The sequence below is a fragment of the Procambarus clarkii genome, chromosome 50 (genome assembly GCF_040958095.1).
Source record: "Procambarus clarkii isolate CNS0578487 chromosome 50, FALCON_Pclarkii_2.0, whole genome shotgun sequence".
NCBI classification, from domain to species: domain Eukaryota; kingdom Metazoa; phylum Arthropoda; class Malacostraca; order Decapoda; family Cambaridae; genus Procambarus; species Procambarus clarkii.
This window is the reverse complement of record NC_091199.1, coordinates 11,577,560-11,605,401: the sequence shown is the minus strand read 5'-3', so window position 1 is coordinate 11,605,401 and position 27,842 is coordinate 11,577,560. Positions and strand designations below refer to the sequence as shown.

At 37.4% G+C, this 27,842-nt stretch overlaps 1 protein-coding gene across 1 annotated transcript; it reads right to left on the bottom strand.

Moving 5' to 3' along the window:
- Positions 1 to 573: 573 nt before the first annotated feature.
- On the bottom strand, positions 574 to 26,391 carry LOC123772673 (protein phosphatase 1 regulatory subunit 21). The gene is made up of 19 exons (XM_045765956.2): positions 25,143 to 26,391; positions 23,540 to 23,608; positions 20,841 to 20,966; positions 19,865 to 19,951; positions 18,995 to 19,153; positions 17,136 to 17,337; positions 14,859 to 15,049; positions 13,905 to 14,095; positions 13,323 to 13,450; positions 12,896 to 12,988; positions 11,193 to 11,320; positions 10,376 to 10,513; positions 8,908 to 9,102; positions 8,585 to 8,695; positions 7,028 to 7,165; positions 5,823 to 5,944; positions 4,489 to 4,594; positions 3,225 to 3,293; positions 574 to 1,863 (listed from the first exon to the last, which is right to left on the bottom strand). Exons 1-18 carry the CDS (start codon positions 25,197 to 25,199, stop codon positions 3,273 to 3,275), a joined length of 2,262 nt encoding a protein of 753 aa, XP_045621912.1. The 5' UTR covers positions 25,200 to 26,391; the 3' UTR covers positions 574 to 1,863; positions 3,225 to 3,272.
- Between the last annotated feature and the right edge of the window lie 1,451 nt (positions 26,392 to 27,842).

Below are 27,842 nucleotides of genomic sequence, written 5' to 3'. Positions count from 1 at the left end.
AAGTGTCTAATTAGATGAAGCTCAAAGAAGAAAACCATATCGACTGCAACATATTTCACAGTCAGTGCTGCTGATGCAACATGATCATAGTTAAATGAAGCTTTCATGTACAGTACATCACAATGCTCTTCATTGCATTTTATATGTTATTGAATACAGAACTTTTCTGTGACATTTCAGCTTCTGAGATCTTTTGCAATCTCAAGATCAAAAGACGTGAATATAATCTCAAAAATATATGTTCAACCTACTTGGCACTTTCACATGCAAATAACAATGCATAATCTGTCTTATCAATGCAATCTACTTATGTATCAGCATAAATAAACATAAAGAAAACAAATTATGCAAGGAACCAGGTAAAAACTGAATTATGTAGAAGAGAAAAAAATAGTACTGTACTGTAATATTCAATGGATATCTTAAAATTCTGGAGACTTGCCTGGTGTTTCAGAGAAGGCGAGGATGGACTATTAAGGAGCGCTGTGGAGTATACGCAGCTAACGATAACCCAATAATAAAGAAAACAACACTTCTTTGTGAGTAGTGCTGTAGGGATAACTAAAGCAAACAAATATATTAATTTGTAATGAATTATGCAACTCGCAAATACGTAATACTTGAAATTGAATCCCAATTGTAAGGCTGACTAATGTAACAACAAATTATTACCAAGTATGGAGCATGCAGCTTATGAAAATCTAATGTACAAAGACCTGGACATGTCGCACAGGGACAACCTTGCTTCATGCAGGTCTGTTTTCGATCTAGACACTCCAAGAGTTTGGGCACCATCTTTCTCTTCACTCCTTCCTCATATCCCAGTGCCTCTTCTGTCCTAATCCTCTCCTCTTGTCTCTTCCATGTGTTAACAATAAGTTATACTATCTTAGCACTTTCTCCTTATAATTGTCTACAAAAAATGTAAGATAGCCTACTGAAACTGAATGCTATAAGTTTGTAATTTTGCTGAACTTTAGTTACAAGAGAATAATTTTTTTTCTAATTTGAGACACTACTTCACCTTGAATCATCATGCATGACCTGTCATATGAAATGCCACAAATCAAATATACCTTATTGCTACAGTAATTAGGAGCACCAATAAATTGTTAGAAAAATTGTATAAATAAGTAAGAGTTCTTAATATTTAATCATAGGGATAAGGCCATTGTCAAAGGTCTGCTAACCTTTGTCTTATATTATTTCAGTGATTTAAACCAGTAGTTACCTCTTTAAAATAAACATGTTAAATTATTTATTGGTTATATAATACTAAGATTCAGTTCTGTCCACACTACAGTATATCACATAAGCCACATGAATGCAAAAGAACTGGGTAAAGATTAATTATTATAGTGTGGGGAGGTTAAGTCACATACTGATTGTGGTAACAGTCACCATAATCACACTTATTGTTCTGTGAAGTTCAAGGTCCCAGCACCAGTAGCATAGTAACAATTATGAACAACACAATAGTCTTCCATACGTGTCCACTAACTTGTGGGTCAACTTCACACTGGCTCTACAACCTACCCCAAGATTAAACTACGTAGAAAAGCGATCTCTCCAGAATAAAATGTTTTCTAATGACTGAAGATACAGATCTTTGAAAAAACCTTATCGAGATCCAACATTTTAATCAGTCTTTCTAGGAACTTCCTCAGCTTTGTATTTTGGGCTTACATAGCGGGCTCCCACAAGAGGATTCCTTGGCTCTTCAGGCACATCCTTGTTGATGAAACACCTTGGCATAACTTATTACTCAAGTCCTTCTATGACGCTCTCAAAAACACAAGCATGATCACCCTATCAATGGTCCCTGGAGTATCGTGGTCATCTTGCCTCTCCAATCTCCTGGTTCTGAATCCAAAGAAATGTTACGTATTACTTATTTACCCAATGCTGTCATTAACCATCTTATCTTACTATTCTTGGGTAAACTGAGATTCCTACATCTTTATCTACCTTATTTCTTATGAAGACAAGGTTAAGATGTGTCTTATGAATTTTACTTTATCTAGTCACACAATTAAATTACCTTATTATCTTTTCAACATACAGTACACATTCAGAATGAATTATGTTCAAGGCATCCAGGATGAACAAAGCACAAGACATCCATAATGAACAAAGCACAAGCCATCCATAATGAACAAAGCACAAGCCATCCATGATGAACAAAACACAAGACATCCATAATGAACAAAGCACAAGACATCCATAATGAACAAAGCACAAGCCATCCATGATGAACAAAACACAAGGTACTGATAACAATGTACAGAAGCATCAAGACAAGAGGAGACTTTACTTAAGATTATGTTTTCCCATTAACAGCTTAGTCACTTATCCACGAAAAATTAGATGGGTACGAGGCTTTAAAGATGAGGGGATAAAGAATGTACGTTTTTAATTACTGCTGTACAGTATCACTATATAATATGATACAAAGAACATATTGAATAACTGTAACATACTAAATTCTTCATTTTCTAGCCATAGTTCATCTTCATCCCTCTTTACTTTACCTTAAAAAGACGAAAGTCATCTCGTATCTCTGTTACACTTGGTGGTAAAGCTTCTGTGTGTAAATCACCACCTCTACGTGCAAAGCCTCACTACCAATGACTCCTATTCTCGACTAAGGCCTTTCTCTACCTATGTACTTTAAGATTATTCAAGCAATCACAGAAATTATTTATTTTTCAATATTAAATTGAATATGATTTTGAATTATATTTTTCAGTAACTATAAAACAAATCAAATGTGTCTGTGAGATGATTAACCCTGCCATAGTATCAGGCACAACTGCGGGCTCACCATAGCCCGTGCTACTTGGAACTTTTTGTTCCAGGTAGCGAATCTTAAACAACAACAAACATCAGGCACCATTTTGGATGCAGGTCCAACACAGCAAACACGTTTTCATTGTGTACATGTCACTGCATTAGATGGATGAACTATTATCTATCTATTCCTTCATCATGAGTATGGTCTTCTGAAGTATGTTTTGAAAGTGGCAAGGAAATATTTTGTGCATATCAATAAGTGTGAAAGATACCAACTTTTCCAGAAATTGATTTATCACCTCAAAATTTGTCACAACAAATTTACTCTATCTTAAAATTAATGAGTAAATGTTATTCATTATTTTAAAATTAATAAGTAAAATTTATCATTGACAGTATTTCAAAACTATTTAGTAAAATTTATTCACTACCTTGAAATTCTGAAGAAATTTCCTACTGCAAATTTCTTTGCACTTCATTCACTTCTTTCCTTTCTTATTCTGAAAAGAAAAGAAATTTAAGCAAGAATCACCAAAATTTAGGAAGAATTATTTATAAAAATGTAAACATTTATTGGAGATTTATTAGAGTTGGTCGAGAACTAAAAATAAAATGGAATTAACCTTTTACCAAATAATCTGCCATTGTTGTAAACATGAAGTTAATTAGGTTTAGCAAGGAACTTAAAGCCAATGACCGATCTTTCCCAGGGTGCAACCCACAACAGTTGCCTACCTCCTGGGTACCTATTTACTGGTAGGTGAACAGAGCCATCAGGTGTAAGGGAACAAACCCAAACATCTCATCCAGACCAGGAATCGAAACCGAGACTATATGATTGTGCTGCGACTGCACAAGTGATGGAAATGAGTTTTGGGGAACTAAGTACTGTACTATATATACTAAGGCTGTATCCAAGATTTTGCTCTGGGATTACAAGGTGTTAATTCAGTAATTAACACCGATTATTAGGTGTTAATTCCCATCCATAATTATAACAAATAAAAAGAGTACTTTTAATCAGGTGAAACTTAACAGTAGATAATAAATGTCTATTAGTAAAAAAAAAATGAACATGAAAAATACCCTGGAAATTGAGATGACGGTATATACTGTGCATGCCTGTATGCCTCATTTCCATCACTGGACCCTACAGGTTCCCTTTAAACATGTCTTTAGTTACAAATATACAAACTGTTTGAACTGACCCAATACTGTATCTAACATGGACAGAGTGTAAACAAAATTATCTAACGTTTACCGGATCAATTAATAGTAGATTTTAAGAGTTAATACAAATCGAGTTTTAACCTCTACATGACAGGTTCTTCAAATTCGAGAAATCTCATGCGAACAGGACAAAAACATCAACAATAAATGTCTTGTTCGTATTTTCTATTGTACCCTATTTTCCCATGGTGTTTTTCTCTACAAAATATATTTTATGTTAAGACTAGAATCTTTATCAATTACATGCAGTCTTTTATTCGTAAAACTTAATACAGGACATATTTTTTGTAATATTCTCTCAACAATTTTCTTAAGATATGGTTATGTACTGTATTTAATTTTCAGACTCTTGTACAGTATATATAATTTAGTTAGATTATTAAAAATGAAAATATGGGATGAAATAAAGTATAAAGATAGTTTTAGGAGAAATGGCAAATCTAACTAAATGTATAATGAACTTACTTTGACTTCGTATTTCAGATGTTCAATTAACTCCGATTGAGCTGTTATTTTTTCATTCAGATCAGCTAAATGTTCAGACATTGTAGATATCTGTTCCTCGTAGTTTCTGAAATAAGCAATACAGTAGGCAAGTCAGAAAGAGTGCTTGAATTCATCTAATGCTAATCAGTTAGCTGCCAAGTAATGACCTACAAGTCATAATGCCAATGTGTTAGCTACCAAATAATGACCTGTAAGTCAATTAATTTCTTTTCTAATGAAGAGTCTGTAATGGTATTTTCTGAGCTGATTTGCATGTTGGATAATAGATTTACACTGTACTCGGAGTTTCGTGTGTATAAAATATTTTCTCGTCTAGTTCTAAGAGTGTCCAGCCCTCACTGTGAATGCCACTGCTAGCAAGAGTGCAAACCAGAAGAAGAAGAAGGCTACAGATGAAGAAATGAACCCTATATTAGATTCAGGGGTGTACAAAAGTGATATATAGTTTGGAAACATTAGATGCAGGGGTTATCTTGAGAGGTTATCTTGAGATGATTTTGGATCTTAGCGTCTCTGTGGCCCGGTCCTCAACCAGGCCTCATTTTTTGTTACACACCCCCAGGAAGCAGCCCATAGCAACTGTCTAACTCCCAGGTACCTATTTACTTCTAGGTAACAGGGAGCATCAGGGTGAAAGAAACTCTGCCCATTTGTTTCCGCCTATACCTAGGGATCTGAACCCGGAACCTCAGGAACTACTGAATCCGAAGCACTGTCCACTCAGCTGTCAGACTCCTGGGACACTAAGCCCCGAAATCATCTCAAGATAACCTCTCAAGATAACTCCTGCATCTAATGCTTCCAAACTATATATAGCTTTCATACACCCCTGCATCTAATATTTCCAAACTATATATAGCTTTTGTACACCCTGCATCTTAATATAGGGTACAAAAGCATTATATAGTTTAGGAAACAAAGTGGCAGAAAATATGGCAGTCCCACTATATAGAAACTCAAATACAATAATACCTATTTATAACAGGATAAAATATTCAAGTTTACAGGAGGGGAGGGAGGGAATTATCAGGGGAAAGTGCCAAGCCATTATGACTATATAGCACTTGGAAGGAATCAGGATAAGGATTTGGGATGGGACGGGGGGAAGGAATGGTGCCCAACCACTTGGACAGTCGGGAATTGAACGCCAACCTGCCTGAAGGGAGACCGTCGCTCTACAGTCCAGCCCAAGTAGTTGGACAAAGGAGACGAAATAATAATTTTTTTTCAGATGTAACATATAAAATGTTAAACAAATTATTATTTTATGAGAAACTGGACAGCATTCATACCGAGATGTGGTCTGCAGTGTTTCTTTTAGCTGATTGACAGTCTCCCTCTGGTTGTCAATCTCCTGGTCACAACTGGATCGTTTCTCTTCACTCACAACCAAACGTCTCATCAATGACTCGCACTGTAATTTCACATACAATATCTTTAATAAGTATTATTGTGCAAATAAAATACCTTTCCTTCATACAATTCTGTTGATATAAAATGGCTCGTGTTTTAATAAGGATAAGTTCTGTGGTGCAGTAGCAAGTGCAACTGGGTCCCAGTCCCAGCTGAAAGGTACCAGGTTCAATCCTAATGGTTTGACAGAAGCATTTGAGTAATGTTCCTTTTTACCCAGTGTCCTCTGTTCACCTAGCAGTAAATAGTACCCAGGAGTTAGGCAACTGTTGTGGGTTGCATCCTGGGGAAGGTCAGTACAGAAGTTGGCCTAGGGACAAGGATTTCCAAAGTGGTCAATATTGACCCCCCCAAAAGTTAATGGGACTATCCAAGAGGTAAATAAATGGTTGCACCTCACTCTTTGATTCATGTAATCTCCTTAATCATAGGGAGTGCTGAAGAATAGGGTGAGGTGATTGATGTCAGACTCCAGCTTCTAGTTGTCTGCTAAGTCTACCATCTTCCCGCTGGATTAATGGAGGATTGTCAAACAGCTGTATGCTTGAAGTCGAATTCATCTTTAAGTTGATTATTGGTGTCAGCTCCAAAAACTATCCTTCAGCACTCTCTATGATTAAAGAGGTTAGGTTAATTGTAAAGTGAGGTGAATCCACACTTATAAATGTCTAGATTTCTCCATGTAAGCTCGGTATACCTGTGTCTGTTGTGCATAGAGTGTAGTTCTGAAGATGTCACACTGCTGACAAAATGTCAAACAATAATATGGAAAGATTAAGTTATCTAGTGTTTCTTCACCCTCCAAATGGTAGAATGGAAAATATTCATAAGAAAATTAAAAAAAGTCACAAAGTAGTTGTGTTTAATAACATGTATATTAGAAAAAACCTTCTCCCAAAATATACTAATACAGTACTGTATATGCAGTATATATACAAGTAAACTATACTGAATATACACAACAAAAAAATCAATACATTTGCATGTGTTCTCAAAAGAGAATATTGGGAAAGTTGCATTGTAGCTTAACCCCATATGCTCAAAAACCAAAGGATCTAGGTCATTAGATGACCTGACAACTCGCCTCATTCTGATAAAGAACAGCTTGGCTTGTTGCCGATGTGAGCTGCATGTACAGGTGAGAGCAGCGGCTTGTAAAATGATTCCGAATGTCCTTTTCTCTCTCATCTGAAGCCCCGTCAGCACCGTACACCTCACCCACCTGCAATAAAAAAAAAAGAAAAAATGAAGATAGAGAATATAGTGTATTAGAAGGTTTATTAATATACATTCTTTAGAAGGTCTTCGTGCAACACCCTGGCTTTCTCACAAATAATGGCCTCCGAAACACTATCACCCCTCAACTCCTTGTCGTGTATCCAAATTAATAACAACTTTTCCACTTCTTCAAGTATTTGTGGTCTTTGTGCCGTTAATGTTCTTACTCCTTTTGCCACTTTAGCACCCATAATCTTATTTTTCTTCTTAAGTATAGTGCATATTGTTGATGTGGCTTTGTTGTACTGCCTACAAAGTTCAACAACACGTGTACCGTTCTCATGCTTCCGAATGATCTCTTGTTTCTCCTCTATTGTCATCCTCACATGAGCTTTCTGGCCTTTATCCTTACCACTGGCTTTCTTGGGACCCATGGTGAGATATATAATAACAAATTGTATAGACAAATCACCAAAAATCCAACAAAACATTGAAAATCCGCGAGAAGAATTGATGTGGGGGTAGTCACCGAGCGCGAGACAATGGTAAACTGAGGGGCGGCGGGGCGGAGGAAAATTTTGATACTTTAAGTGCAAAAATATTTGATAACTACCATATTTGCGGTGCTGGATTCCAACGTAATTTAGAGGAGTGCAATAGCCTATTTCTTAAAAAAAAAAAATAGGAGCTATGAAATAAAATACATAAAATACAGCTATCAGCAATACTTCAAGAATTATTAGAGCACCGGGACTACAGTTCTATCTGCTGAAATGCTAGGAACAAAAGCCTGAGCAAAATAAATATGGCTTTTTTTTTTTAGTATAAATAATCTCGATGTAATATTCTGGGCTGGGCTGTGGGAAGGACGACTTGAGATTACTTCTCATTGTGGCTATCATATGAGAATAAAACTATGATTCTGCTCTGTAAATACAGTACTTGTACTGTACTATTCCTTTTAAGCTCACTAATACAAATCACATGGGACCCCATCCTCATTCAAGTTAACTGAACATTGACCAAGCAGAATTTCTAACCAGGAATGTCCAAAAATTAACAAATTTGCAATTTTTTTTTAACCACAACCGACATAATCCATATATCAACATGCAAACTCTTGTAGTTTACCTGGTTATTCCCAACATTTACCCAATTACTCCAGCCATGTACGCCCGTTACCCCCCACCGTTTACCCAACTAATTTCACCGTTTACAAGGTTACTTCTGTGGCAATCTGGGAGTAACCTGGTACATATTTAGTACCAGAGTCTACTGTACATACAGTATTTAAACTAAGTATGAATTTGTTTCTGGTCCATATATTGCATAATTATATGTTGCCCAGTTGTATCACAATTAACCCTTAATGTGTCAAGTAACAAAATATAACTGGTATGCCACTGGTATGAGGTGAACTTACTATTGATGTAGTCGAGGCACCTGAAGCAGAATGGTCCTTGGAGTACAAGTAGTCACTTTCCTCAATAGACGTAAACTCTCCTTTCAGCTGATTCTCCAATTGCCGAACACGCTACAAGAGCAATATATATATTCTGGCATAGCAATACAGTACCATATCTGACATCTATGTAAATACGCTTACTGGTGGCCAACAACTGGGCTCTTCAATGTATACAAATTTTATAAATAGAAACCTTGCAGCAGTAAATCATTAGAAAAACAAAGTCTAAAAATTAACTGGGTAACAAAATGATGGTAACAACAATAGCTGCTGCTGCAAACCTTTGCTTCCTTTTGATGTTTACACTGTAGAAGCTGGTGCTCCAATCTCCAGTGTTCTCTCTCTGCTTCAAGCTGACTTAATTTAGAGGATGCAACAGCCAGCTGCTTCATAAGAGAGGCTTCGCTGTCTCCCAACATCGTGCTCTCTCCAGGGCTGGTTAGTGTGCCGTCACAAAGTGTTGGATGGCTTTCATCCTGAATTATAAAATTATTCCTGGTAAATTTTAACAGATTTTATTAGTTTCAGGGGGAAACATGTACAGTATAACACAGTAACCAGGAACTTCACAAAGAGGACACAGATTCAAGCTAAGGAAACAAAGGTGCTCAAAAATATTAGAAAGTCTTTTGCAAGCAGAGTGGTAGACAATTGGAACAAGCTAAGTGAAAAGGTGGTGGAGGCCAGAACCATCAGTAGTTTCAAAGCATTATATGACAATGAGTACTGGGAAGACAGGACACCACGAGCATAACTCTCATCCAGTAACAACACTTAGGTAATTACACTTGGGTAATTATAGGTCAGTGTTACTGACAAGTAAAATAATACAATACAATATATTCAGTTGTTCACTTTGCTGTGACTAACCTATAATTTAAGTTTCCAGGTGTTACAAATAATACCAATGAATGATATCTTTCCTTAATATTTGGGCTAAAAAGGAACAGCCTCATAGACCAGGTAATCACCAGGGAAGGCTGGCCACAGATTAAGGTTGCTTTAGTAGAATTCCCTAAATCGTCAACCATTAAATATACAGCTAGATGCAGTCCTCAGCCACACTAACCTAAAAGGCAGTCCCTGGTGGCGAAGTGGAAACACACTCGCCCCGCACTTCGTGAACAATTTGGCCTAGGTTTATATCCTGGCCGGGAAGGATTGACTAGACGCCAATCCTTAACTGTACTCCTCTGTTCACCCAGTAGTGATTGGGTACCTGATTGTTAAACAATTGGCAGGTCGTATTCCAGGGAAACTAGTAGGTAAGGCTTACCATGAACTGTGGGAAGGAAAAGCTCTCAGCCTGCTAAGAGGAATCAGGAATTATCTGTTCCTGTTACTATGTGTAAAAAAATAAAAGGAACGAGTGTGAGAGAGGATCCCAACCACACGGGGGTTTCTATGGGCCATTGCTCCTCGTGCCTCTGTTGAGGGGGCCAGGTTCTGCCTCATGGTCCCCGGTAGGCATGAACTCCATGCACATTGACTGATGCCAGAAAGTTATACATATCCATTCAGCCTGGATAGCTCCGGGGAGCCGACGGGGCTCCCCCCCAGAAAAGAGAACGGTTATAGTTTACTTCAGACTCTACATAAGGTATAAGCCCACTGAAGCAAGCCACCAACAATATAATCTATAAAGTTCATCAATGACAATGTTATCCTCCAGTAAATTAATAGATGTCCAAACTTATTCTTTAGCAGCATTACGATGAATTTTACTAATAAATGCTGTATACAACTTACATGAGGAATGGGTACAGAGCTACTGAGAGATTTATTCAGGCTGTAAGGCATGCTTGGGTACAGTGAAGAAGGAGTGCTTGGGGTTGACCCACTCCTATTCCAGTAGGGAACAACTTGCTCTCTGAACATAGTCGCCATCTGTAAGAACACAAAGTGGTGAAGAAATAAACGCTATTGTAATATGCTCACCAATCATTTGGTAATTAATTGTAAATTTTTATAAGTTGGTAAAAAATACTGTTAATGATTTTTTTGTAATATCTTCATAAGGCAAAAAGCATATTCAATGCTGCTCTAGAATTGGAAGAATGTACAGTAATTCAATTATATTTGTGTGAGATCATGTAAATTTATCTTGGTTATTGTAAACAGCCCTTGTGGTATTTTGATTATAAAATGCTTGAAAAATATGAGACTAATCTATACTGTCTTGTAATAAAATGTTATCCCGAGTACAATTATTCTACATAATGAAAAAAATAAAGCATAATAAACTACACACTTAGCCTCTTAAATAATATAAACATTGTCTTAAGTCATTAGGAGTTGATTAAACAAACATTAAAATAATCTCACTAAATAATTTTGCTTACTAACATTTTGAGAAGTTTTAATGATCATTAACTCACTTCCTTTCCCATGACAGTAGAAAATGGGGGTAATGATGATGTATCAATGTAGGAGGGAAACAAATTACAGCAACTTCGAAAACTTCGACATGTAGATTAGATTAATAGAGTAGATTAATATACTATATGATATGATTTTAAATACAGAATGTACAAACACAAAAAGCATCAAGATGATGTGAACTAACCTTATTAGATGTGGAAGAGAGTTCTGTGAGAACACTAACAATCTCATCATTGGCAGCCTTTGCTTCTCCTGATGAAGACGGCAGATCTTTTTCATTTGCAGCCTTCCTTTGGTACGTGATGGATGCCTCTGTAGCAAAGTTACACTCAGCATTATCAAACACAGATTCATAGTATGATTATGCATTTCAAGACTGAATAAAATGTGCAAACAAAAAGGGCTGCATGATTATACTATACTGTATAACATTTCCAGACTGAATACAATATCAGAATAGACGGCACATGTCTCATTTCACTTTTCATGTAGCACAGCACTTTTCTTAAAAGTCTGCCTATGACCATTTAGACCCGAGTTTCATTCCCAGACAGTGCAAAACATTCAGGCCATTTTCCTTATACCTGATACCTTTGTTTACCTAGCAGTACATAGGTTCCTGGGAGTTAGTCAACTGTTGTGGGAAATATGTATTGTGTTGTGTATCTTGGGAAAGGTCAGTCACTGGTCTAGGGACCACGATAAACCTCTCAGGCTTCCAGTCCCCAACAATGGGAAAACCATTGGCTCTCTCTAGTGCTGTGCTGTCAGCAGGAAATCGCAGTCACCGGTGTGGAGCTTGAGTCATTGACACCCCGACTTATTTTACTTGGGCCAAACATTCTACCAATTTCATTAGGGACACAACATTTTCTTTGCAAAGCAGTCACTTTGGAGCTCCGATTGACTGTCTTATCACCAAGACAGTGGAATTGCATGATACTGTATATACATATATATACAAAGTAGATATATAAGTTCAAGAATTATAAAGATTTAATATAAAAAGTTTGCATTTGTGTGTGCAGTTATACTAATCTTTACAATAATCATAAGATTAATAAAAAAGGAGACAACACAGTTCCATTACGTATATTGGTATGTTAGAAGCTTTGAATAAAGAAGATTATTATGCTAAGGGATATAAAAACAAAGAGTGAGATATTTGAAAGTACCAGACATTCCAGAAAACTGCAATAAAGATGGCTTCCTAAAATATTAAGCAGAGAATGTTTACACATGGAGAACACATTAACTTCGATACAAATGAACCAACAGGTACTGTATTATACATCAAACCGTAAATTAATGTGGTAATAAACAGAACCCACTTACAAATTATGTACTGGGTAACAGATATAAGAATTAGTTCAAATAAAGTTGTGGGGTGAAAATATATGTGTATACAGTAGTCACATTATTGGAAGCTTTTAGGCCCGAGGGTGCTAGATAATGGCCAAGTTATTTAAACTATACTAATAATTTCTGTTATCGGGGGACAGGAAGCCTCAACTTAGGCTCATCGAGGCCCCCATGGGCCAACTGTTGACCTTCCTCAGGATGCAACCCACAACAGTTATCTAACTCCCGGGTACCTATTTACTACTAAGTGAACAGAGGCATCAGATGGATGAAAATATACCCAATAATATCTGTCCTGCCTTGGGATCGAACCCACGATTCTTTATGAAGTCGATGACATAAATACGTCATGACAGGATCCATATACTGTATATAATTAACTTCGTTGACAGGACAGTCATGGCAGAATATTACCTATTTGTTCGTGAAAAATAAAAATGTCAAATAAATGATAGACACATTCGGTAGACAAGAGATATGTATATGTACAGGCCAATGTATCATACATGTAAGGGTGTCACCCACCTCTTAAGGCAGCGTGAAGATTATTAAGACGGTCACTGAGCATAGTTATAACACGTCCCTGGGCACTCGGGGGTAGATTGGAGTTTGGTGAGCCTGAATTGAAATCATTTCATAATTATGTGTTAACTTTTAATTTTCTTTCATAAGCAGCAAAACTTTAAACTTGACAACTTATAAACTGGGGATAAAGATAATTAAATTTCAAGTCACCTCTCATAACCCTAAATAATAATAATAATAATAATAATAGATGGTGGTGATTGATTCAGGTTGAAGCCAAGACAATTATTTAAGTTTAAACACCTGAGGTCAGTGCGACATCTATTAACTATTTGATCCAAAGAAAACTCCAACACCTACATAGTGATCTGCACAATTAATATTTTATGCGACAATTCAAAATAAATCATCTTAAAAAGAAACTCACTCTGACTGGCAAGTGTTGCGACATAGGGAGCCAAGGAGCCCCAAGAAGACACCAGCCTGTTGAATGCCGCACTCCACGCTGCTCCTACACGGTCTCCGTCAACTTGTCCTCTGCTGCCTTCCGACACCCTAAGTATACACGGGAAAGATGTGTTTTTACAGATAATAGTTTCCAAGCTATATCCTTTTAGTCTGAATCATTGTGACTAAAAAGGTTTCAACCCTCTTCATTTTAGAGATACCCTCAGTTGCTATCATATATTTACTGGGTAAACTAACAATGCATAGGGTGCTAAAGTAATTTTTATCTTGTGTTAATTAAGTCATATATTAAATTAAACATTTTAGCCCATTGATCATTTATCTGTGGTAAATATCAAGAATACTACTTCAAAGATACAGAATGATAGAATATAGTATAATAAGGCTGATTATAACACAAAATATAAATAATGTACATACATTAAAATATTATTATACTGTACCAAAATACCATTCAAATCAATCTTCATGGTGTATATAAAAAATAGGATTAACTGTATAAATAACTATTAATATTAAATACCCTTAATTCCTGGCTTACCAATGCACCACAAGTGGCAAAACTTTTCGCAAGCTGGCACCACATGCCGTAACGTGACGACTCACTTGCATAAGACCACTCAAGGTTTCTAGGGTAACAAAACCTTCTCCTGAGGTATTCTCTGCCAGCTGGTGGTAAGATGATGCTAAGGAATGCCATGAGGAAGCTGCTGACTTTAAATGCTCTATTAGCTGAAAAGAAACAAGATATTTGTTGAATATCATATCCCTAACAATTTATATGCTGTGTATCACGTAGCTCAAGTGAGCAAAAAAGCACTAGAATGGAAGGGGCTACAAGAATTCTTCTCCATAAATAGCTGAAGGATTCAGGTGTAAAGCTTATTTAACACCAGAAAGAAGTGCAATTTAAAGATGAAGTTGAGCCAGGGAAGAAAAGTGGTTCATACAATGAAATTCAAAGTTAAAAAAAAAAAAAAAAGATAGACATAGATATAACCAGGCAGTTGCATGAAGTAGTAGTGGTAGTAGTGGCAAGCCTCATGAAAAGTTTCCCACTGTTGAGGCATCCCCAAGGTCGAACTACTGACCTGACCCAGGATGCAACCCATAACAGTTGCCAAAACTCCAAGAAACTTATTTGCTGCTAGATGAACTTGATTGCCTGCATTCCTACCTGATTAACTTGTGTGTTTAAGTTCATTATAAAGGAAAGATTTTTAATAGAGATATTAGAGACCTAATGCACTACCATGGAACTAATCTGCCACATGATTCAAATTTCAGGGAGCACTAATTATTTAATAATACACGTGCAAGAAACCAATATGAAGCATGCAAACCTAGATTTCCATAACTCTTAAAAATAACTTATTTGACGCAGAAATGTGATACGTTATGTCCACACCACTAATAGATGCTGAAGGACCATTAATAAATTAAAAATAATCAAGTCATCAACAGTATTTTACAACAGAGACTTTGTAACACTCACTTTCTCTTGGATCTCCGAAGAATATTCGTAAAGCTTGACTCTCGTGCCGTAACTACACAGAAACTTGGCAAAAGATTTTGACATTTCTTGAATCAGATTATCAAACGAGTCCACCAAGCTCCTGGCAGTGAAGCTGGGAGATCTGTCTCGTCCATTTTGTACTGGGATGTCCAGGTTGCTGGATGCCACCGCTGAAGATATCATGCATATATACATCTACACTTTCAATTTTACTGCTTCTTTTAATTATAGTCTACTATTTTAATAGTATTATACCTTATTTTTGTAATTAGATTTAGCATTAACCCTTTATTATAAATGCATTTGCTAAATAATAAATAATATAGTACTGATGTACTGCATTTTATATACTACACTAACAATAATATCAATAATAATACTGTAATAAATAATGATAATTATTATTAATCTTATTTATATAACACGTACACATTAGACATGAAACAGCGGAGTATATTCCTAGATAAACAATGTATATTATATAAAGCCACTAATTCACAGACTATTTGGGCATATATACAGTATATTCAAAATCAATAAACTTAACCCTTATACTGCTCCAATCGCCTGAGAGCAATTGGTCCGTATGTTCCAATTGTCTAGGCATGATTCAAGGATCACCACTTTTTGTTTCAAAAGTCCTGCCAATTCTAGGGGGAACATCACTCAACAGAGAGACCTCTGTCAGTCATTTGCTAAAATGGAAAATATCCTGAATCCCTTAGTTTCCTTCCATGGTCTTTGTAAAAAGCAGCACACCATGTCTGGTGCACCACCAACCAGCAACTGAACTTGCAGGGCAGCCAATCTGGCCAGGATATGGACCACCAATGTTATGCAACATTGCTAGGACTTTGACAGTCCTGGACATTCTTGGTGATGACAAGGAATATGTAACAAACACTGTAGTTAACGTGAAGATTATCTTTCAGAATATGAAATAAGCTGCTCTAACAGCATGAGAAGAGAGGCTGTGGAGTGAGGTCACGTGTGTGGTACTGATGCGATGGTGCACTGACGACATGTACACTTCCAGTTGCCAACTGGAGAATTTTTGTTGCAACAATGTACAATTCTGTTCAAATGTAATGATAATGTACAAAAATAAAAACATAAGAATAAGGGGAAACAGTAGAAGGCCTATTGGCCCATGCGAAGCAGCTTCTATTTATAGTAATCCTGTTACTAGCTAATCATGCCAGTTGTGACTATATGTTAGTGATCATGACATAAAACAGAGCTATACCTTTGTCAATAGTTGTAGCGAGAAAAAAAATCATGCAGTTAATTGAAACCAATTTGCTTTCGCACGCTACAAAATGTGATGAAAATACTAATATTGGGAACTGCTGTTTGTGGTTTAGTGAGTATATGTGTCTGTGGGGCAAGTATGCCAGCTAGTACTATGCATTGTGTTAACCTGGCAGTCTTTGGACAAGAGTATTTCTGTGACACACTACTAAATACCACCTGTTGCAGAGTGAGCAAGGACACAAATGCAATACTTGGTGTGCAAGAGTAAGAGAGATTAGGGGTCAGAAACATATACTGCTGATGGCACTTGGAGCAACAAGAGTGATGTGAACTGCACCTTAACTTTGACTGCCAATAACACTCTCCAAAACTTTTAAATCAGTAAATCAGTGCTACAGTATCCATGTACAGTACATATTTGCATATAAAATGTGTACTATGTGCACCTGTAAGATTTACTCACATAAATATTGGTTTGAATAAATACAGGATGTGTATATTTACATAGCAAACATATATCTGTACATACGCATATTTCCAAAGTTATATATAATGAATACCCATATTGCCACATTAATACTACATGTGAACAGGGGAAAATTAAGCAAATAGTGAGACACAATGAAAAATGTAAGGAATTACTGTCGTGTGGCACCCTACCTTGTCACTCACCACCTAGCGACCCAAGCCAGACACCTCAACACCCAGCTACAGAGTCCACACAACTTCACCGGGTCACTAATTAAATCATGATTGGTAGGGGCATTGTACAGAGAATTTCATGCTTCTTTGATGCTAATTAACAATATCAGAAGAAAGAAGAATTTCTTCAGTTTTTTTTTTATTGCACATAGCACACAATGCATTGTTTTAGCCCGGTCCCCAAAGTTTTAGCCCCAAACTTAAGGGGTTAAGTTTGACCATCAGTGCTTAGTACAGTGACCCCCAATTCTCCTAAATACAACAAACTGCAGTACGTCTGTTATCACAGAAGCAACGTACGCTTGCCAACAGTGTGGTGAGGAGAGACCTGGGCATCTTGGTTGTCTGGTTGTGTTGGATAACAATTACTGATGGTGGCAGATTGGGCAAGTTTATCTTGAAGCCGGCCAATCTGTTCCTTCAGTGCCCGTAGCTCAGCCTCCCGCTGCTGGCCAGTTACCTCTTGTTGCACTCGTTCACTTTCCAGCTGATCCACGATTTCCTGGTCAATACAGCAGGATCGTGAATAACAACATAAAATATTATGACTACAAGACAGTAAGATTTAATTCATTCACTTTCATCCACTACCATCGATTGATTTTTTTAATTACAGTACATGTTCCCACTACATCTATAAAAAAACACAGTACTAGTATTGTACATTATATTCGTATTATCATATACAGTGGCACCTCGATTAACGAGTTTAATCCGTTCTGGCACCGAGGTCATCATGTGGAAAACTCGTCTTGCGAAACAAGACGTCGTAAAAACAAAAAAACTGTCGTAAAACAACAACAAAACAACAAAACTGTCGTAAAAAGTGTCCGAGAACCAGCAGAAACGCTTGTTAATCGAGGAAAAGCTCGTTAATAGAGAAATGTTCTGCAAGTGGCTCGCTCATTACTCGAAATGCTCGTAGATAGAGCCACTCATTAATCGAGGTGCCACTGTACTGTTTAATTCATGATGTTCTAAAAATCTGATGCAAGCTCATCTAGTGGAGGTAACTTAAAGCAAGGACTATTCTTGGATGTTTTCAGCATGTGGTTAAATCTTTGTTGGAGCCATGTTAACACTTTCGCTCACCCCGCGCGCCACCCCTCGACAGGGCGATATGGGCCCCAGAGTGTCACGGAAGCGCGCGTTAATTCCGAAAAGTGTATACTCTCTTCAACTTTGTCACCTCAATTCTCCTTCTACGAGATTAAATTTGGTATCATTGTGTTCGCAATAAAATTCTCTACAGCACTAAATGCATATAAACTCCAAAAGCCCGGCTAATTATCCGCAGCAAACAGAGAAAGTGCGAACGAGTTACCCGGGAGCGCGCAAACGGGATAAAATGTTTTCACTATTTTCACTCTGGTCACCTCAATTTTTGTCCTAGGTCTTTCATTTTGGTCTCAATGGGTTCGTAATAAAATTCTCTAGAGGAACATTAGCCTATAAAAAAAAAAACCTGGTCACGCTCCAACCGCCGACGAGTTGAAGACGGGCCACGTGTTAGCCGTGAGTGAGTGCTCAGAGGCCTTCCTGCTACACTCCCAATTCCTACCCTTTTCAAGCCTTTCTTTCGCAATTTTCTTCCTGGAAGGGCCTTGTTCATGATTACTATCCATCGTGGAGTAAGCGTAGATAGTTTCTAAAGCCGCAGTAAGAAATATAGCCACGGAAAATAGCCGAAATGTTCACACGTTTGAGATGCGAGGGGAAGCGACATTGGTCACAACAGTGTAGCAAAGACAATGGGCCCACGGCGTGTGCCAAGCAGCCTGAGGGCGACGAGGCTCAACAAAGAAAATGGGAAGACATCGGCGCACATTTTAAAACCAGTCCCCAAAAAATCGGATAAAAACCTGATTTTTGGCGAATTTTTAAAGTGGATGACGCAATGCTGCGTCATCCCCGGCATTACCGCCAGTAAACGGATGACGCAATGCTGCGTCATCCCCGGCATTACCGCCAGTAAACGGATGACGCAATGCTGCGTCATCCCCGAGCGAAAGTGTTAAATCTTTCAACATGGCTCCAACATGTAAAATTGTAATTTTACATGTTAGAGCCATGCCTAAAATTACTGACAACAATGTTTAACAAATACTGAACAAATTCTACATAAGCATCACAATTAAACCTTCCGAGATAAAACTTACATTTGCAGATTTTTCTCGAAGCTCCAGCATCTCTCTATATTTTTGTCCTTCTCTTTTAGCGACTTCCAACTGTGTGTCAAGTTCTGATAAACGACTACGATATGTCGTTTCAATTTCTGCTAGTTCAGACTGTAATCTAGCATTCTCTTGAATCTTGGACTACATGCAAAGAAAATGTATAAAACATTAAATATCAGGTATGACTGAACAGCTGAAATCCGAACACCAAAATCGTCTAACTCGTGGGTAGTTATTTACGTCTCTGTACACAGACGCATCAGATGAAAGGAAATTGTCTCTGTCCTACTGTGGGAATTGAACCCAGGAACTTTGGTTGTGAACCAACAATACAGATCATTTGGTATAACACTACTATTTCTTTTCTATACGACTGCTAATCATGCACTGCTTTCCTCTCCTATTACCTTCAAATTCACTCATATACAATAATCTAACAAGTCATCATTAACCATTCATTCAACATGAACAAACTGTCTTTATAAATTTTCTTTAATCTTACAGTTTACAGATTCTTGCACTTGTCTTTCTATAAAACAATAATTCCTTGCTCTATCTTTCCTCCTAACACCTTTAACTCTTGATTTTATAAGCTACTGGTGGTGGTGCCGGCACCACCGCTCCATCATGCAACCATCTAGCCGCCACTTATTATATTACCGGTATTCTTCATAACCTGGGCTTTCACTGCACCAGCCACTTTCCTTCCCTAGCTCAACACTCAACTGAACAAAAATCCATCAATATCACCAAATTAAATCACTGCAAAATTACATACTGTACTTACTATAAAACTTAACAGTACTTGTATCCCAAAATCAAGGTACAGTAACTTGTTCAATCAACACTAACCTGAAGCTCCTCAGTAAAGACAGTGTTGTCCGCAAGAGCACCATCACCCACACTCTCGGTTTTCACTTTGCCTCTCTTGGATTTGGACTGTAAACAATGAATACAAAATAGTAAATCAGGTTTACAGTTACAGTACAGTAAACAGTTTAGTTGATACTGTGTCCTCACAATTAACACACATTCACTATTAATCTGTAGTATTTAAGACTACAAGAGGTGGAATTGTAGAATTAAAACATCTAAACGACCAAACAAAAATCGTCAGAAAAACAATTAACCCTTACACTGCTCCAATCGTCACTTGTATTACCTTGTGTACAATTCATATGCAATTTTTTTCCATCTTAATTTGTTAACTATTTTTTGTCATGTGCACCATAATGTAGCACTTTTAAATAACTGAGCAGTTCAAGGGTTAATAGCTGAAAACAAGGATTTATTATAGGAATTCATTTAGGAATCAGATGAAAGTTACAAGGAGTGGGATCAGTGAATGACATTACTTTTACTAGTAAGTCCCCGACATAGTGAGCAGACTGTGACTATTGGCCAAGAAGCACTTGAGAAGCTCCAAATATCACCAGAAAATGCATGCAATGAACTAAGCATTCTGCATGCGATAGTGAAGAACAATCTTTAAGTAAAATTGTGTCTACAAAGGCAAACCAATTTAACTTGCTTTTCAAGCTTAGCCAACATCCACCTTTGAGGTCTAAAACATAAAAGTAAAATACTAAATTTTTTGCAACTGGTTTGTCCAATCAGAAATGAACGAACTCAAGCAAACTACCAAAGCTATCGAGGCCGATGAATAGAAAATGTAAATATTTTGGTGCTTTAATTTTGACTAACATGATGCACTTTTAACAGATTAATTGATTCACATATTAGAGGAGAAAACTGGTAGGTAAAATTACGTAATAAGAAATGTATAAATTTTAAGTTTGTACTCTTCTTTAACTCAAAAGCTACAAACCTGAATCTCGTCAAGATCTTCCTGTAGAAGTGTGAGTCTCTTCGTCAACTGCTGGTTTCTGAATGCAAGAGAATCATTTTCCTGTTCTGCCTTCCTTAGCATCTGGTCTCGAGACTTTATCAAATCCTGAGAAACAAAACTTGAATTGTCAACAACATTGAAATCCACCCTCTAGGACGTTTTTCTGAATAATGAACAGCAAATGGATTATAGAAAAACATCATCTTCCCCTTCCCAAAAACTTATGAATGAAGAAAATGGTTTATTACACCAAATTACTATCATTCTGCTGAAGGCCTCATTACTTTTAGTAATGAGGGATCCTCATATAAATAAGCCATTTCTTCTATAGTATTACTTTTTATTTACAATATAATACAAAATGGTATGAATAAGTTTGTGCAGTGGAACAATCTTAAACACAAATATGCAGTTGCATTTTTGCTTGTCGGCAACAAGACCAACCAGCTACTTGGAAAGGGTGATGTAGTCGATTATTTAGGCGGCTGATCAGTGGTATAGGAGGGGAACTAGCCAGCCATTACCACCACTACTTCCTCATTCTTACACATGGTTTAACTTTATAGTGTTTACTTACCATGCCATTCCTCTCACTAACATTTTGTTCTAGTTGACATAGGCAATTTTTCCTATTTGATTTGTAAACTATTTTTAGTCATGCATGCCTCAGTGTAATAATACTTTTAAATAGATCCCATTTCTGGGTTAATAAAATCTGTATTTCTTGCATGGTTGTTCTTTATGATGAAATAGCATTAATACATTTACGCACATGATGTAAACTGTGGATAATATGGTAGCAAGGTCACTGCCATGTGATGGAGGAAGGAACAGGGGAGGGAATATACAGTCCTGTAATGTCTATGATTGTATGACAATAATGATAAGCAACAAGTTTATGCCTATGTTAAGTCAAAGCGTTTATAAATAAATTTATTCAACTGATTTCGTAACAATTACAATTTTAAATTCACCAAAACTGCTTGGTCATTTGTATTGTTTTTGACCATTATTAAAAATACTGAGTTAATCAGATTAATACTGTTCATCTACTATATAATTCATGATTATATCATTTTTTTTATCATAAGGATGCTGAGTACAGATAGCCTTGATATGACAAGGTTATGTTCTTGTAAAACATGTAAAGCAAAATCAGGTCAATTGAAACTTTACAGAGGGAAACATGGTAAGACTCAAGACCTCTGAAAACTAAATTTGTTCACTCAGCTCGATAAAACATGTACTGTATTTGAACATTAATAATTAATGCTTAATATAAAAATGTGTAGAATGTACAATGATGTAAGAATATAACAGTAAAATTTCATCAAACATAGGGTACGCAGCCTGAGTGGGTTGCTTTACGCGCTACTTTGAGTATAGAAGAACTGCGGATAATCCAATAATCCATGCAAAAATCCTCATATTATAAAAAAACCACTGGATTGGGTATTTTATGAAGACGAACAATTACCATACAAAATTACTTAATTTCCTCAGACTGTATTAATATAGATGATTTTGTAAAACTAAATCATACTGAAAAACAGAGAGCCGGTCAAAAATATAATGGTTGGGGAGACATAAATTGAAGCTGCCTAGTATGGTCCAATAGGTTTTCTGCAGTTCTCTTTAACTTATTTTTATGTTCTTATGCAATGTTCTCTCACTGCAAACAAGAAACTCATATTGAACTATAACATGCCTGCAGGCTTCAACATTTCAAAAAACTTCAAATTGTTATTCTGACTTCATTCTTATTGTGTTTTGTTGTATACAAAACAGTGGACAATTTCATTGTTGATTTTGGATATTTTGATTTTGGATATTTTGACATTTGTTATGCCTGATCTTCCAATGCATTAGACAATTTTTTAAGTGCTCTTTTTTACTCAAAATGATTTTTATTTTATATGCATCTTGATATAATTTTCAAAATCAAAGACATGGATTTTGCAAATCAGGCATTTTTTCATACACCTCATACATTTTTTTTTTCACCTCACTGCAACATGTGTTTTGCACCAATGTACAAGTAATTAGAAATATCCACTTAATTTAAGGACCTATGATTTACCATTCGACAGTTCTAATGGCTGAATTTGACATCAGTAACCAGAGCCTTATTTACAGTCACTGACCTGATGCTCTCCTGAATATGATTTAATAATTTACCAATATTTTAGCACCTCTGTGTTTGGCAGCTCCCCGGATTTAACAATTACGGTATAACCCCCCCCCCCCATATAGGTTGTTTAATCAAGTGGATACTGTACAGCATGCTTGGTTACAACAGACCAAGTTTTTAGACAAGTCACAATAGCACTCTCAGTGTTCAACTGTGAGGTGGTGGTCTCACTCGAATATCCTGAATTATCTTGCAATTCATTGAAAAAAATATCAATCAATCAAAACTGCAATACTGTATTGTATTTTGGCTAACATAGTCCTACTGTGTTGCCAAAGGCTCCTCCTTGCGGCAAAATTATAGTCAACTTTTGAAGGTGGGAAGAAGTAAGGCTAGCTACTGTGATGAGACTTAAATTCTTAATAGAAAATGTTTATTAACAATTAATTCTTGATGTACATTACAGTACTTTATATTGAGTGAGAATATTATGAAGTGGTTTCATAAGTGTCCGGGAAGAAACAGGACGACAAACACACATACTCACATTAAGATGTGCAGTTTTTCCTTGCTCATCAACGACAGCTTTTTTTAACACCTGGTTCTGAGCACGTAACTGCAATAAAATTAATAATTACACAATTTTGACAAGCTACAATGAAAGAAACACACACAGCTATAAGTCTATACATATGAATTGTAAACACATACACAAACAAAAAACAAAGAAATATCAGGTACTGTATTGTAGTACAGTACAATCGAGCATTTAGAATCCAAAATGGGGTGGAGCCACCCACAATACACATTTTTTTTTATACTTTTGGAGTTTAGATACCTGTTACTTCCCCATAAAGCCTCACTTGGAGGTCAATCATAACAAGAACTGAAGATTCAGGAGAATTTTAAATTCGTTATTGATGTGCCTTTAATGACCTTACTGGGCTAAACTGAGCTTATCTCCACTACTCCCTAGCACCTTAAACGACATGTCCATGCAAGTTTAATAAGATACTTCCAGCACCAGTGCCCAAGTGTCATTCTGCCCGATTCTGTGAACCCTGATTAACCCCTAAGCAGCTCCAATCGATATAAATGATATTCAATTACCTCTGTGTTTGAATCGTCAAATGCTCCTTTTAACATTTGCTTTGTGATTATGTATTATTTGTCATGCACAACATGATGTAGGACTTAATTAATTGAGCCATTTAAGGGTTTTATCTTAAGTAAAAGCAAACAAATGTAGCTCTTACTCATCTTAATCACCAATGAAGAGGAGATAGGAAGAGACACAGTGTAAATTATACATTGCACTTTGTATAGCTCTCAAAACAGGTCTAATGATGCTAAAAATCAAAAGCAAGAGATTTTCTCTCTAAAGAAAGTGGTTGGGTGGAATATTTTGAATGTGTCCACTTCAGATTATAATCCACATAGGAGATGGAAGTTCCTGCTTAGTTGGATGTGCTCACCCAGATGCATTAGCAGTCATGCATTGACTCCAAGAACCACCTTCCACATTCTTAATGCAGTGACTCGATTTCCACACTCTTATCATATTTACATTAAAAATTGTGTATGGATATAGTTTCAGACTAAAGATTTCTTTGTCTATCCTCGTGGTTCCCATTCCTTTAACGGGAATGGCCTTATTTTATAATACTGTAATAAGAAAAACCCAAGGGGGTCATGACTCGCCCACTGAGAACCATTGGATTTTAACCTATTCTACAGTAGCACAGTTGGGTTCGTTCTCGACTCTCAAATGGGAATCCCGGGTAGGACAGAAATGGTTGGACATGTTTCCTTTCACCTAATGCCTCAGTTCACCTAGCAGTAAGTAGGTACCCAGGAGTTAGTCATCTGTTCTGGAGTTGGATCTGCTGTAGGTTTAAGTAGTTCAACCTTATGGGAGGAAGGAGTTGAAATCCTTGATATAAGACAAAATGAACTAAACTTAACACCAAACAAGTTCTTTTTGACATGTGATTTACCGATTTGTACTGTACATGATTTGACTTCTAGTTTTAATCTCTGCCCCCTAGTTAAAATGAATAATAATCTCATTTAAATTGGTGCAATTCTAATGCAATATGTAATCGTTATCCAGGATTATCACTCTCTCAACTTGCGTGGTTTCCACTCACCTTGGAGTACTCAGATGCCAGCTTTTGGTACTTGGCTTGCATGTCAGGAGACTCCATGCTGGCACACTGTTATCTCAGCCCAGTCACCAGTAGTGTTGGTGCCAGGTCACCCAGGTGCTGGTGCCGGGTCACCCTGGTGTTGGTGCCGGGTCACCCTGGTGTTGGTGCCAGGTCACCCTGGTGTTGATGCCAGGTCACCCTGGTGCTGGTGCCGGGTCACCCTGATGTTGGTGCCGGGTCACCCTGGTGTTTCAGCCTCAGCAGTAATGCAGCCTAGTCACCAGTGGCAATAATGCAAGGTATGACCTGACATTATTGCAGTCAGGTCAAAAATATTGCAACCAGGTCTTCAGTAGCAATGGATCCTGGTCAACCCGAAGATGATGCCAGGTCCCCAGTGATCATGCAATTGTTCACCTCTACGTTACAGCCAAGGCTCTAGCGATGTTGATGATTAGGTACCCAGTGGTGTTGCAGCTAAATTCCCAATGAAGCAGCCTGGTCTTTCTGGCAAAGCAAGGTTCTCAAGGGTGATGTAGCCAGGTTCTCAAGGGTGATGTAGCCAGGTTCTCAAGGGTGATGTAGCCAGGTTCTCAAGGGTGATGTAGCCAGGTCCTCAAGGGTAATGTAGCCAGGTTCTCAAGGGTGATGTAGCCAGGTCCCCCAAGGGAAATGTAGCCAGGTTCTCAAGGGTGACGTAGCCAGGTTCTCAAGGGTAATGTAGCCAGGTTCTCAAGGGTGACGTAGCCAGGTTCTCAAGGGTAATGTAGCCAGGTTCTCAAGGGTGACGTAGCCAGGTTCTCAAGGGTAATGTAGCCAGGTTCTCAAGGGTGATGTAGCCAGGTTCTCAAGGGTGATGTAGCCAGGTTCTCAAGGGTAATGTAGCCAGGTTCTCAAGGGTGATGTAGCCAGGTTCTCAAAGGTAATGTAGCCAGGTTCTCAAGGGTAATGTAGCCAGGTTCTCAAAGGTAATGTAGCCAGGTTCTCAAGGGTGATGTAGCCAGGTTCTCAAGGGTGATGTAGCCAGGTTCTCAAAGGTAATGTAGTCAGGTTCTCAAGGGTGATGTAGCTAGATCCTCATGAATGTTGATGTCAAATCACCCCTGTGTTGCAACCAGGTCCCCAGAGGAGTTGCAGCCCGGTGCCAAAGTGGTGAAGCACCCTGGTGCCAGCAGTCCCCACCACCTGACACTTCCTCCAAGACAACAACAACAAAAACGCCTCGGCGCCGCCTCCCCCACCCCCTTCCTTTCAGTTCTCAGGAATCCTTCACAAAATCGTAGTTTAATTATATTTCACTGTTGATGCTAATTTTTCCAATTAAATTGGATGTAAAGAGAGTTTCTTTTTATCTTTTAAGTTAAAATAGTAGGAAATGTATTAAATTTACTATAATATATAGTTTTAATTAATATTTATTATGTAAACACTATCGGAAACCAATGAAGAAGAATTAACAAAAAATATATATTTGTAACATTTTATATTATCATATACAGTTAAATAAATACATATAGAAAGCTTATTAAAATAATGAACTTAAAATATTCCTAAATATTGATACAGGGAGACGGAAAGAGAGCATGTATGTATAGGAGACTGGTTGATTCGTACATAATCGTTTTGGATAATGTTGGTTCCGTGCATAAAAAAAATAGTTCGCTCACTGAAAATGTTGTAATATTGTATGCGCAAACCTTTTCGTGTATACATATGCACGAGCTGATTTCCGATTTGATGTGCAAAGGGCTTGGAAAGGAGAGGGGAGGAAGAGGGATGGCGAGGTGAAATTCTGGAAGAGAATTTGGATATAGAGAAAGGAGGCGTGAAAGTTCGGTGGCCAGTCCACCATGGGTTGGCATGAGGTATCTGGTAACCTTTTAGCCGGTGGTGTTGGCTTCAAGAGGCTGATCTTTGCAACATCAGGCTAGCGACTAATTATGCTAGAAATTACCTACTTAAAATTAACTGTTAGATTAAGGACTTGCCCGAAACACTATGCATACTAGTGGCTTTACAAGAATGTAAAAACATCAATGCTATATACTCTCACAAACCCAATATACCCTCTTGTATATAAATAAATAAATAGAGTTGCACTTCTTGCAGAACAAAAAAGTTTTTTATTATTGGTTGCATTTTTTTTAGGTATAAATCGGGTCCGGGATGGTCCACTTATCTGAGAGGTCTTCTGGCAGTTCGCTTAGTATTTGAGGTCTCGGGAAGGTCTGATCACTTTTGTTGGAGAGTGATTGATCACTTTTTGTTGGAGAGTGATTGATCACTTTTTGTTAGAGAGTGATTCTTCAGGTTCTGTGTGGCGGCTCGTGGATCTTATCGTCCCTGGCTGTGTTTATTAATTGCTTTGTTCGGTTCTTCGGGTTCTGGGATATGAAGGTGCTTCATGCGGTATGCAGCTGCGGTATGTCTTTTTATATCGAAAATATGCCAATTACTAACAACGTCGGTGGGACATATTTTGCCCAAACCCCCCTGCACTTTTCAAAATATCTGAAATGTCGGAAATTTGACTCCTGAGCGGATTTTTGAGCCGAATTCTGACTCTCTGCACCTCTTTTCATTTTCAAATTACGACTTTTCATACCGAAAATATGCCAATTACTGAAAACGGCGATGGGTCATATTCTGCCCAAACCTCCCTGCAGTTTTCAAAGTATTTGAAATTTCGGAAATTTGAAT

What these genes read in the sequence shown, in the direction of transcription:
- LOC123772673 (XM_045765956.2), bottom strand. Translation starts at nt 25,199, where the DNA reads ATGGAGTCTCCTGACATGCAAGCCAAGTACCAAAAGCTGGCATCTGAG. An exon ending in CTTCGGAGATCCAAGAGAAA is followed by an intron (nt 14,096 to 14,858) that starts GTGAGTGTTACA and finishes GTTTCTTTTCAG; the next exon opens with CTAATAGAGCATTTAAAGTC. An exon ending in CGCAACACTTGCCAGTCAGA is followed by an intron (nt 12,989 to 13,322) that starts GTGAGTTTCTTT and finishes ATTTCAATTCAG; the next exon opens with GCTCACCAAACTCCAATCTA.